This window comes from Salvelinus namaycush, unplaced genomic scaffold, assembly GCF_016432855.1.
Source record: "Salvelinus namaycush isolate Seneca unplaced genomic scaffold, SaNama_1.0 Scaffold1919, whole genome shotgun sequence".
NCBI classification, from domain to species: domain Eukaryota; kingdom Metazoa; phylum Chordata; class Actinopteri; order Salmoniformes; family Salmonidae; genus Salvelinus; species Salvelinus namaycush.
Genome location: NW_024058696.1, coordinates 24,855 through 39,051, shown reverse-complemented (window position 1 = coordinate 39,051; position 14,197 = coordinate 24,855). Strand labels below are relative to the sequence as shown.

The window sequence follows — 14,197 nt, the reverse complement described above, 5'->3', positions numbered from 1 at the left end:
ATATACAGACACACAGGGAGATACAGAGCTGTATGGAGCCATTTAATACCCAGTGGTAGGCTATATATACAGACACACTGGGAGATACAGAGCTGTATGGAGCCATTTAATACCCAGTGGTAGGCTATATATACAGACACACAGGGAGATACAGAGCTGTATGGAGCCATTTAATACCCAGTGGTAGGCTATATATACAGACATACAGGGAGATACAGAGCTGTATGGAGCCATTTAATACCCAGTGGTAGGCTATATATACAGACACACAGGGAGATACAGAGCTGTATGGAGCCATTTAATACCCAGTGGTAGGCTATATATACAGACACACAGGGAGATACAGAGCCATTTAATACCCAGTGGTAGTCTATATATACAGACACACAGGGAGATACAGAGCTGTATGGAGCCATTTAATACCCAGTGGTAGGCTATATATACAGACACACAGGGAGATACAGAGCTGTATGGAGCCATTTAATACCCAGTGGTAGGCTATATATACAGACATACAGGGAGATACAGAGCTGTATGGAGCCATTTAATACCCAGTGGTAGGCTATATATACAGACACACAGGGAGATACAGAGCTGTATGGAGCCATTTAATACCCAGTGGTAGGCTATATATACAGACACACAGGGAGATACAGAGCCATTTAATACCCAGTGGTAGTCTATATATACAGACACACAGGGAGATACAGAGCTGTATGGAGCCATTTAATACCCAGTGGTAGGCTATATATACAGACACACAGGGAGATACAGAGCTGTATGGAGCCATTTAATACCCAGTGGTAGTCTATATATACAGACACACAGGGAGATACAGAGCTGTATGGAGCCATTTAATACCCAGTGGTAGTCTATATATACAGACACACAGGGAGATACAGAGCTGTATGGAGCCATTTAATACCCAGTGGTAGTCTATATATACAGACACACAGGGAGATACAGAGCTGTATGGGGCCATTTAATACCCAGTGGTAGTCTATATATACAGACACACAGGGAGATACAGAGCTGTATGGGGCCATTTAATACCCAGTGGTAGTCTATATATACAGACACACAGGGAGATACAGAGCTGTATGGAGCCATTTAATACCCAGTGGTAGGCTATATATACAGACACACTGGGAGATACAGAGCTGTATGGAGCCATTTAATACCCAGTGGTAGTCTATATATACAGACACACAGGGAGATACAGAGCTGTATGGGGCCATTTAATACCCAGTGGTAGTCTATATATACAGACACACAGGGAGATACAGAGCAGTATGGAGCCATTTAATACCCAGTGGTAGTCTATATATACAGACACACAGGGAGATACAGAGCTGTATGGGGCCATTTAATACCCAGTGGTAGGCTATATATACAGACACACAGGGAGATACAGAGCTGTATGGAGCCATTTAATACCCAGTGGTAGGCTATATATACAGACACACAGGGAGATACAGAGCCATTTAATACCCAGTGGTAGGCTATATATACAGACACACAGGGAGATACAGAGCTGTATGGGGCCATTTAATACCCAGTGGTAGTCTATATATACAGACACACAGGGAGATACAGAGCTGTATGGAGCCATTTAATACCCAGTGGTAGGCTATATATACAGACACACAGGGAGATACAGAGCTGTATGGGGCCATTTAATACCCAGTGGTAGTCTATATATACAGACACACAGGGAGATACAGAGCCATTTAATACCCAGTGGTAGTCTATATATACAGACACACAGGGAGATACAGAGCTGTATGGAGCCATTTAATACCCAGTGGTAGGCTATATATACAGACACACAGGGAGATACAGAGCTGTATGGGGCCATTTAATACCCAGTGGTAGGCTATATATACAGACACACAGGGAGATACAGAGCTGTATGGAGCCATTTGATACCCAGTGGTAGTCTATATATACAGACATACAGGGAGATACAGAGCTGTATGGAGCCATTTAATACCCAGTGGTAGGCTATATATACAGACACACAGGGAGATACAGAGCTGTATGGAGCCATTTAATACCCAGTGGTAGTCTATATATACAGACACACAGGGAGATACAGAGCTGTATGGAGCCATTTAATACCCAGTGGTAGTCTATATATACAGACACACAGGGAGATACAGAGCTGTATGGGGCCATTTAATACCCAGTGGTAGGCGATATATACAGACACACAGGGAGATACAGAGCTGTATGGGGCCATTTAATACCCAGTGGTAGTCTATATATACAGACACACAGGGGGATACAGAGCTGTATGGGGCCATTTAATACCCAGTGGTAGGCTATATATACAGACACACAGGGAGATACAGAGCTGTATGGAGCCATTTAATACCCAGTGGTAGTCTATATATACAGACACACAGGGAGATACAGAGCTGTATGGAGCCATTTAATACCCAGTGGTAGTCTATATATACAGACACACAGGGAGATACAGAGCTGTATGGAGCCATTTAATACCCAGTGGTAGGCTATATATACAGACACACAGGGAGATACAGAGCTGTATGGAGCCATTTAATACCCAGTGGTAGGCTATATATACAGACACACAGGGAGATACAGAGCTGTATGGAGCCATTTAATACCCAGTGGTAGTCTATATATACAGACACACAGGGAGATACAGAGCTGTATGGAGCCATTTAATACCCAGTGGTAGGCTATATATACAGACACACAGGGAGATACAGAGCTGTATGGAGCCATTTAATACCCAGTGGTGGTCTATATATACAGACACACAGGGAGATACAGAGCTGTATGGAGCCATTTAATACCCAGTGGTGGTCTATATATACAGACACACAGGGAGATACAGAGCTGTATGGGGCCATTTAATACCCAGTGGTAGGCTATATATACAGACACACAGGGAGATACAGAGCTGTATGGGGCCATTTAATACCCAGTGGTAGGCTATATATACAGACACACAGGGAGATACAGAGCTGTATGGAGCCATTTAATACCCAGTGGTAGTCTATATATACAGACACACAGGGAGATACAGAGCTGTATGGAGCCATTTAATACCCAGTGGTAGGCTATATATACAGACATACAGGGAGATACAGAGCTGTATGGAGCCATTTAATACCCAGTGGTAGGCTATATATACAGACACACAGGGAGATACAGAGCTGTATGGAGCCATTTAATACCCAGTGGTAGGCTATATATACAGACACACAGGGAGATACAGAGCCATTTAATACCCAGTGGTAGTCTATATATACAGACACACAGGGAGATACAGAGCTGTATGGAGCCATTTAATACCCAGTGGTAGGCTATATATACAGACACACAGGGAGATACAGAGCTGTATGGAGCCATTTAATACCCAGTGGTAGGCTATATATACAGACATACAGGGAGATACAGAGCTGTATGGAGCCATTTAATACCCAGTGGTAGGCTATATATACAGACACACAGGGAGATACAGAGCTGTATGGAGCCATTTAATACCCAGTGGTAGGCTATATATACAGACACACAGGGAGATACAGAGCCATTTAATACCCAGTGGTAGTCTATATATACAGACACACAGGGAGATACAGAGCTGTATGGAGCCATTTAATACCCAGTGGTAGGCTATATATACAGACACACAGGGAGATACAGAGCTGTATGGAGCCATTTAATACCCAGTGGTAGGCTATATATACAGACATACATGGAGATACAGAGCTGTATGGAGCCATTTAATACCCAGTGGTAGGCTATATATACAGACACACAGGGAGATACAGAGCTGTATGGAGCCATTTAATACCCAGTGGTAGGCTATATATACAGACACACAGGGAGATACAGAGCCATTTAATACCCAGTGGTAGTCTATATATACAGACACACAGGGAGATACAGAGCTGTATGGAGCCATTTAATACCCAGTGGTAGGCTATATATACAGACACACAGGGAGATACAGAGCTGTATGGAGCCATTTAATACCCAGTGGTAGTCTATATATACAGACACACAGGGAGATACAGAGCTGTATGGAGCCATTTAATACCCAGTGGTAGTCTATATATACAGACACACAGGGAGATACAGAGCTGTATGGAGCCATTTAATACCCAGTGGTAGTCTATATATACAGACACACAGGGAGATACAGAGCTGTATGGGGCCATTTAATACCCAGTGGTAGTCTATATATACAGACACACAGGGAGATACAGAGCTGTATGGGGCCATTTAATACCCAGTGGTAGTCTATATATACAGACACACAGGGAGATACAGAGCTGTATGGAGCCATTTAATACCCAGTGGTAGGCTATATATACAGACACACTGGGAGATACAGAGCTGTATGGAGCCATTTAATACCCAGTGGTAGTCTATATATACAGACACACAGGGAGATACAGAGCTGTATGGGGCCATTTAATACCCAGTGGTAGTCTATATATACAGACACACAGGGAGATACAGAGCAGTATGGAGCCATTTAATACCCAGTGGTAGTCTATATATACAGACACACAGGGAGATACAGAGCTGTATGGGGCCATTTAATACCCAGTGGTAGTCTATATATACAGACACACAGGGAGATACAGAGCTGTATGGAGCCATTTAATACCCAGTGGTAGGCTATATATACAGACACACAGGGAGATACAGAGCCATTTAATACCCAGTGGTAGGCTATATATACAGACACACAGGGAGATACAGAGCTGTATGGGGCCATTTAATACCCAGTGGTAGTCTATATATACAGACACACAGGGAGATACAGAGCTGTATGGAGCCATTTAATACCCAGTGGTAGGCTATATATACAGACACACAGGGAGATACAGAGCTGTATGGGGCCATTTAATACCCAGTGGTAGTCTATATATACAGACACACAGGGAGATACAGAGCCATTTAATACCCAGTGGTAGTCTATATATACAGACACACAGGGAGATACAGAGCTGTATGGAGCCATTTAATACCCAGTGGTAGGCTATATATACAGACACACAGGGAGATACAGAGCTGTATGGGGCCATTTAATACCCAGTGGTAGGCTATATATACAGACACACAGGGAGATACAGAGCTGTATGGAGCCATTTGATACCCAGTGGTAGTCTATATATACAGACATACAGGGAGATACAGAGCTGTATGGAGCCATTTAATACCCAGTGGTAGGCTATATATACAGACACACAGGGAGATACAGAGCTGTATGGAGCCATTTAATACCCAGTGGTAGTCTATATATACAGACACACAGGGAGATACAGAGCTGTATGGAGCCATTTAATACCCAGTGGTAGTCTATATATACAGACACACAGGGAGATACAGAGCTGTATGGGGCCATTTAATACCCAGTGGTAGGCTATATATACAGACACACAGGGAGATACAGAGCTGTATGGAGCCATTTAATACCCAGTGGTAGTCTATATATACAGACACACAGGGGGATACAGAGCTGTATGGGGCCATTTAATACCCAGTGGTAGGCTATATATACAGACACACAGGGAGATACAGAGCTGTATGGAGCCATTTAATACCCAGTGGTAGTCTATATATACAGACACACAGGGAGATACAGAGCTGTATGGAGCCATTTAATACCCAGTGGTAGTCTATATATACAGACACACAGGGAGATACAGAGCTGTATGGAGCCATTTAATACCCAGTGGTAGGCTATATATACAGACACACAGGGAGATACAGAGCTGTATGGAGCCATTTAATACCCAGTGGTAGGCTATATATACAGACACACAGGGAGATACAGAGCTGTATGGAGCCATTTAATACCCAGTGGTAGTCTATATATACAGACACACAGGGAGATACAGAGCTGTATGGAGCCATTTAATACCCAGTGGTAGGCTATATATACAGACACACAGGGAGATACAGAGCTGTATGGAGCCATTTAATACCCAGTGGTGGTCTATATATACAGACACACAGGGAGATACAGAGCTGTATGGAGCCATTTAATACCCAGTGGTGGTCTATATATACAGACACACAGGGAGATACAGAGCTGTATGGGGCCATTTAATACCCAGTGGTAGGCTATATATACAGACACACAGGGAGATACAGAGCTGTATGGGGCCATTTAATACCCAGTGGTAGGCTATATATACAGACACACAGGGAGATACAGAGCTGTATGGAGCCATTTAATACCCAGTGGTAGTCTATATATACAGACACACAGGGAGATACAGAGCTGTATGGAGCCATTTAATACCCAGTGGTAGGCTATATATACAGACACACAGGGAGATACAGAGCTGTATGGAGCCATTTAATACCCAGTGGTAGGCTATATATACAGACACACAGGGAGATACAGAGCTGTATGGAGCCATTTAATACCCAGTGGTAGTCTATATATACAGACACACAGGGAGATACAGAGCTGTATGGAGCCATTTAATACCCAGTGGTAGACTATATATACAGACACACAGGGAGATACAGAGCTGTATGGGGCCATTTAATACCCAGTGGTAGGCTATATATACAGACACACAGGGAGATACAGAGCTGTATGGGGCCATTTAATACCCAGTGGTAGGCTATATATACAGACACACAGGGAGATACAGAGCTGTATGGAGCCATTTAATACCCAGTGGTAGTCTATATATACAGACACACAGGGAGATACAGAGCTGTATGGAGCCATTTAATACCCAGTGGTAGGCTATATATACAGACACACAGGGAGATACAGAGCTGTATGGAGCCATTTAATACCCAGTGGTAGTCTATATATACAGACACACAGGGAGATACAGAGCTGTATGGGGCCATTTAATACCCAGTGGTAGGCTATATATACAGACACACAGGGAGATACAGAGCTGTATGGAGCCATTTAATACCCAGTGGTAGGCTATATATACAGACACACAGGGAGATACAGAGTTGTTATCAGAAATAAACCAATGAACGTGCGGCATGCTAGTTCATCTCTCTAAACCCCGATCTCTCCAAAACCAATCAGAACTCTATTCCGGTAAACCAATAGGCCTTGTTTCCACCTGGTACTAGGCCTCCATTCGCGCACAGACCCAAAGGACTTCCTCGCTCCTTATATGGCTGACCCGCTCAATGGAGACGTCAGAGGCACACCCGTCTTGTCCAAGCACATTATCCCATTCTACAGGACACGTCCAGCCATCATCAACAACCGCTTTCTCTCGCCGTTGTCCGATAACTTCTAACGCATCGGAATAGCACGAGCCACGGTGCAGCTGTTTTCATGAACCCGGTTCTAGTTGCTGCGTCACCGCCTCGGCTCCATACAACACGGGGTATCTGATTAGTGTGCACGGTTCTACTGGGTTGGATAGAGGGAATAGAGAATGACTCACATGTTGGAAAAGGGAATGCTTTGACTCCAGTGTGGATTGTGACTGGATGCATGTGTGTGTTTCTGATGGTGCATCACTCAGACTGGGTTTATTCTCTGGACCGAGCTATTTAGAAATGTTACTTTAATTTGCTGAGTGGCTAACTATATTCAGTCAGAACTACCCGCACTTTACATACTGTTATGCTTTATGCATCTTAATTACTGAATACAACGATGCAATAATTGTGTATTTATATATTTGTGCCTTTACTTGTTGACACCCGCGGGCAGCACACTGGGGTAACAACGAAACGGAAAGTTTTGGAAACATTGACGGATGGATATGGCAATGGTAACGTGGAGAAACGGCGAGGACGATGTCGCCCGCGACTCTAAAGGCGGAATCTCTTCCCCCGTCTCACAAGTCGGACCGTTATCCCTCTCTACCGACCTAACGGGACACCTCAATCCCATATCCTCTCTGGATATCCCCTCAACACATCAGACACACCAAAGCGCTCATTCAAGCAATACATCTCATTCTATCACTAGCCAAACGTGGACTAACTCCGTGGACAAACAACAGCCGCAGCAGATCGAGTGTGTGGTGTGCGGGGATAAATCCAGCGGGAAGCACTATGGCCAGTTGACATGTGAGGGGTGTAAGAGCTTCTTCAAACGGAGCGTCAGACGGAACCTCTGCTACACCTGCCGCGCTAGCAGGAACTGTCCCATTGATCAACACCACAGGAACCAATGCCAGTACTGCCGCCTCAAGAAATGTGTCAAAGTGGGAATGCGGAGAGAAGGTAACCAAGCTTCTCATCTCCCTTTAGGTCACTACAGCCTGTAGCCGTAGTCACTAGAAACCAATGGTTTAAAACCAAGACAGATTCTCTAAAGGGTCGTAAACTCACTACATTATTACAACATATTCATACGTGTCGTTCAGATAGGCTATAAGATAATATAACACTGTTAAATCTCTATTATTGAGCTCCTAATAATAGTCTCCGTGCTGTTATTGTCCATGAGCTTATTGTATCAGAGGAATGAAGGCAGAGGGTTGTGTGTGTTTTTACACGCGTAGAAATAGTTCTATAGGATCTAGAACCTTGTAGGAATCAAGCGATAGAACCCGTTTTGTTCCATCAGGATTGGTAGGCATGTATTCAGACGGACACGCCGTTATTCACTATACTTACCAGTAGTATCTGTCACCTTGTAGGCCAACGCACCGTTATCTACCAGACATTAATATTGATCTGTCACCTTGTAGGCCAACGCACCGTTATCTACCAGACATTAATATTGATATGTCACCTTGTAGGCCAACGCACCGTTATCTACCAGACATTAATATTGATCTGTCACCTTGTAGGCCAACGCACCGTTATCTACCAGACATTAATATTGATATGTCACCTTGTAGGCCAACGCACCGTTATCTACCAGACATTAATATTGATATGTCACCTTGTAGGCCAACGCACCGTTATCTACCAGACATTAATATTGATCTGTCACCTTGTAGGCCAACGCACCGTTATCTACCAGACATTAATATTATCTGTCACCTTGTAGGCCAACGCACCGTTATCTACCAGACATTAATATTGATATGTCACCTTGTAGGCCAACGCACCGTTATCTACCAGACATTAATATTGATATGTCACCTTGTAGGCCAACGCACCGTTATCTACCAGACATTAATATTGATCTGTCACCTTGTAGGCCAACGCACCGTTATCTACCAGACATTAATATTGATATGTCACCTTGTAGGCCAACGCACCGTTATCTACCAGACATTAATATGATATGTCACCTTGTAGGCCAACGCACCGTTATCTACCAGACATTAATATTGATATGTCACCTTGTAGGCCAACGCACCGTTATCTACCAGACATTAATATTGATATGTCACCTTGTAGGCCAACGCACCGTTATCTACCAGACATTAATATTGATCTGTCACCTTGTAGGCCAACGCACCGTTATCTACCAGACATTAATATTGATATGTCACCTTGTAGGCCAACGCACCGTTATCTACCAGACATTAATATTGATATGTCACCTTGTAGGCCAACGCACCGTTATCTACCAGACATTAATATTGATCTGTCACCTTGTAGGCCAACGCACCGTTATCTACCAGACATTAATATGGATCTGTCACCTTGTAGGCCAACGCACCGTTATCTACCAGACATTAATATTGATATGTCACCTTGTAGGCCAACGCACCGTTATCTACCAGACATTAATATTGATATGTCACCTTGTAGGCCAACGCACCGTTATCTACCAGACATTAATATTATCTGTCACCTTGTAGGCCAACGCACCGTTATCTACCAGACATTAATATTGATATGTCACCTTGTAGGCCAACGCACCGTTATCTACCAGACATTAATATTGATATGTCACCTTGTAGGCCAACGCACCGTTATCTACCAGACATTAATATTATCTGTCACCTTGTAGGCCAACCCACCGTTATCTACCAGACATTAATATTGATATGTCACCTTGTAGGCCAACGCACCGTTATCTACCAGACATTAATATTATCTGTCACCTTGTAGGCCAACCCACCGTTATCTACCAGACATTAATATTGATATGTCACCTTGTAGGCCAACGCACCGTTATCTACCAGACATTAATACTGTCTCTGTCTCGTTGTATCACAGCCGTTCAGAGAGGGAGGATGCTCCCTACTCAACCGTACCACGGTCAGTTCTCCATTACCAACGGAGACCCTCTCCAATGCCACTCCTACCTATCTGGATACATCTCCCTGCTCATGCGAGCCGAGCCCTACCCCACATCCAGATACAGCACGCAGTGTATGCAGTCCAACAACCTGGTGGGGATCGAGAACATCTGTGAGCTGGCCGCCCGGATGCTGTTCTCAGCGGTGGAGTGGGCCCGAAACATCCCCTTCTTCCCTGACCTCCAGATCACCGACCAGGTCGCTCTGCTCCGGCTCACTTGGAGCGAGTTGTTCGTGCTGAACGCGGCCCAGTGCTCAATGCCGGTGCATGTGGCTCCTCTCCTGGCCGCGGCAGGGCTGCATGCCGCCCCCATGTCGGCGGAGAGAGTCGTGTCTTTCATGGACCATATCCGGATCTTCCAGGAGCAGGTGGAGAAGCTGAAGGTTCTGCATGTCGACTCAGCCGAGTACAGCTGCGTAAAGGCTATAGTTCTCTTTACGTCAGGTAAACACACAACGCTATGCTTCACTGCTGTTTACTATGACTGGTATCAATACACACCGAAACATAGACTAGCAGCACCGTCACCGGCAACAGGAACAGCTGTAGTTGTGTTCCCCAAATCACCACAAATGAAGTATATCAATTACCCCTCAAATTCACTTTTCAACCAATCCTATGAGTTGAATGCAGAATGTGAAAACGTAAGAGGTCTACTATAAATACCTTCAACAACATTGAGGCAACTGGACTCAACAACGTTCGTGAATTATATAAATATATGATGATTGTATATATTTGTTTTTACAATAATTAATTCAGCATGGTTATTATATAGGCCCCTGTGAATTATATGATATGATTAATAATATCATTGGCGTTTAATTTAATTAATTAGATTTATTTTAAAACTAATAATAATTATTATCAAAATATTTTACAGGCTAATTTTGCTAGGTGAATGACCTACAGACATGTAAGTTATTCACCTATCATCAGCCACACAACTTAACCATTACCGACAGAAAATGAAATATTTCATAATAAAGAATAAAGAAAAGTCGACCTATATTTAATTTCGTTTTGCAGAATTTCTTAAATGCCGTAATGTATTTAAACAACTAGGCCTGAGCCTAAAAGGCCTTATGGTGGCGAGATGAATGAACATTATTGTTTTATGTCCTATAAAAAAAAATGTAAAAAACGAAATCATGTATTTTGTCACCTCAAGTCGATGGATGCCTTGACTGACGGTGAAACAAATAGTATTAGCCTCGTCACAGCAGAGCCAGGAGCAGTGTTCTGTGCACGTGTTGTCGAACCAGGCCAGAACCCTTTATTCACCCCTCTAATGTAGCGCTGCTACACTCAGGAAAAAGGTGCCTTCTAGAACCTAAAAGGGTTATTCGGCTGTCCCCATACGAGAACCCTTTGAATAACCCGAGGTAGAACCCTTTCCACAGAGGGAAGCCAAAAAAAGGTTATTCTATGGGGACAGTCGATGAACCCTTTTGGAACCCGTTTTTCTAAGCGTGTATCCTCAGATAACATGGAGGTTGCAACATGGACGGCACCACAGCGTTGCATTCAGAATTAGGTTTTTAAATCTGCTTTTAAAAAATGCATTTGAAGAGTGCATCTATAGTGTGGAGCAGTCTGAGTAAAGGCCTATAGGACTGTTTGTAATGTTATTGCGGACCCGTTTCATTTCAAAGACAGGGCTGTACGTTCTAAAGCCCCGTTTATTATGCATTTCAGACCCGTTTTATTTAGCAGACAGGGCTGTACGTTCTAAAGCCCCGTTTATTATGCATTTCAGACCCGTTTTATTTAGCAGACAGGGTTGTACGTTCTAAAGCCCCGTTTATTATGCATTTCAGACCCGTTTTATTTAGCAGACAGGGTTGTACGTTCTAAAGCCCCGTTTATTATGCATTTCAGACCCGTTTTATTTAGCAGACAGGGCTGTACGTTCTAAAGCCCCGTTTATTATGCATTTCAGACCCGTTTTATTTAGTAGACAGGGCTGTACGTTATATAGGCCTGTTTTATTTAGTAGACAGGGCTGTACGTTCTAAAGCCCCGTTTATTATGCATTTCAGACCCGTTTTATTTAGTAGACAGGGCTGTACGTTATATAGGCCTGTTTTATTTAGTAGACAGGGCTGTACGTTATATAGGCCTGTTTATGATGTTATTTCAGACCTGTTTTATTTAGCAGACAGGGCTGAACGTTATATAGGCCTGTTTTATTTAGCAGACAGGGCTGTACGTTATATAGACCTGTTTTATTTAGTAGACAGGGCTGTACGTTATATAGACCTGTTTTATTTAGTAGACAGGGCTGTACGTTATATAGGCCTGTTTGTGATGTTATTTCAGACCTGTTTTATTTAGTAGACAGGGCTGTACGTTATATAGGCCTGTTTTATTTAGTAGACAGGGCTGAACGTTATATAGGCCTGTTCTATTTAGTAGACAGGGCTGAACGTTATATAGGCCTGTTTTATTTAGCAGACAGGGCTGAACGTTATATAGGCCTGTTTGTGATGTTATTTCAGACCCGTTTTATTTAGTAGACAGGGCTGAACGTTATATAGGCCTGTTTGTGATGTTATTTCGGACCCGTTTAAATTCAAAGAGAGGGCCGTGTTCTATTGATAAGCCCCTGTAGCGCCATTTTGAGTTAAGAAAATACGGCATAATTTGCTTTGTCTTGTTTTTAACGCAGTTAAATTGATTTCATAAATTGGAGTGGGCCTATATAGGCATACAACATACTGTATTAACAATAGCCTATATTAATATTGATTTAGAAAAATTACAGTAGGCGTTAAATGTCTATGCCATATTGGCTGGATTTACACAAGCAGCACAATTCTGATATTTTGCCCAATTATTGGTTAAAGAACTGATCTGTATGATCAAAAGAGCAAAAACAAGATCGGAATTGGGCTGCCTGTGTAAACTCAGCCATTGTGTTCTTTGTAATTAATTGATGATCTAATATTAACCAATATTGCATTGTACACGAAGAAGATAAGCCTATATTATTGATAATGATTTCTGATTTGAATTCTCTGTTTTTATAGATGCGTGCGGTCTGTCAGACGTGACTCACGTGGACGATCTTCAGGAGAAGTCCCAGTGCGCCCTGGAAGAGTACATCAGGAACCAGTACCCTAACCAACCGAACCGGTTTGGGAAGCTACTACTCCGTCTGCCCTCTCTACGCACCGTCTCCTCGTCCGTTATAGAACAGTTATTCTTCATCCGGTTGGTCGGAAAAACACCAATAGAAACTCTCATTAGGGATATGCTGCTTTCCGGAAGCAGTTTTAATTGGCCTTACATGTCGATGCAGTAGAATAAGAAAATTCCAGAACACTCCAGGAAGGGAATCATAGAACTAGAATGGTTCTATGGATGGAACCTTAGATACTGTCAGAGGAACAGGCAGCATTCTAAAGCAGTGGTTCACAACCTTTATCTGTTACTGTACCACCAACTAAATGTTGCTCTGCCCGGAGTACCCCTGGAGTACCCTCTCAGGTGCATTTTACCAGTAGGCCTATGGTCTCAGGAGTCTTCTCCAGTACCTCCTGAGGATAGGCCAAGTACCCCCAGGGGTCCTAGTGCCCATGGTTGGGAACCACTGTTCTAAAACATGAAAAGAGACAGATTAAATGGCAGGGATCCTCCTCACAAATCATGACTTGGGAAACAAAAATAGTATTTATTTGACCCTGTATGTATATTTATTGTGCTTGTTATTTTTATTTTTTTTACAAATGTTTTTCATTTGACCCTATAAGAAAATGACAAGGGAATAGTTATAGTTGTTTCCTACTTAGTATTTGGTCCAAACATGTCCTTCTGTACAATGTGCTGCAAACATGGCACTAAAAACATGAATCGTTTCTTTAAATATGTCAATCAACACAGTATTCCAGGGGTACTCTGATACCATTAGAGATGACCCGGTCACACAGATGTCCTAGTTGGCAAAGGTCCGGATGGATATTGTCATTTATCAGTGTAACAGACTCTCACAACC

At 43.0% G+C, this 14,197-nt stretch overlaps 1 protein-coding gene across 2 annotated transcripts; it reads left to right on the top strand.

Annotated features, from left to right (window-relative positions):
- Positions 1–7,751: 7,751 nt before the first annotated feature.
- On the top strand, positions 7,752–13,507 carry LOC120037844 (COUP transcription factor 2-like). Of its 2 annotated transcripts, none has more exons than XM_038983815.1 (3): positions 7,752–8,217; positions 10,117–10,644; positions 13,233–13,507. In XM_038983815.1, the coding sequence occupies exons 1-3, from the start codon at positions 7,752–7,754 to the stop codon at positions 13,505–13,507; spliced, it is 1,269 nt and encodes a 422-aa protein (XP_038839743.1). The 2 variants fall into 2 exon arrangements, with proteins under 2 accessions (XP_038839743.1, XP_038839742.1); XM_038983814.1 differs by having other exon boundaries at positions 7,752–8,244.
- The last annotated feature ends 690 nt before the right edge of the window (positions 13,508–14,197 follow it).

Bases quoted from the DNA above. Each gene is read 5' to 3' on its own strand.
- LOC120037844 (XM_038983814.1), top strand. From the start codon at position 7,752: ATGGCAATGGTAACGTGGAGAAACGGCGAGGACGATGTCGCCCGCGAC. The intron at 8,245-10,116 runs GTCACTACAGCC...GTTGTATCACAG, and splicing joins AGCTTCTCATCTCCCTTTAG to CCGTTCAGAGAGGGAGGATG. The intron at 10,645-13,232 runs GTAAACACACAA...CTGTTTTTATAG, and splicing joins TATAGTTCTCTTTACGTCAG to ATGCGTGCGGTCTGTCAGAC.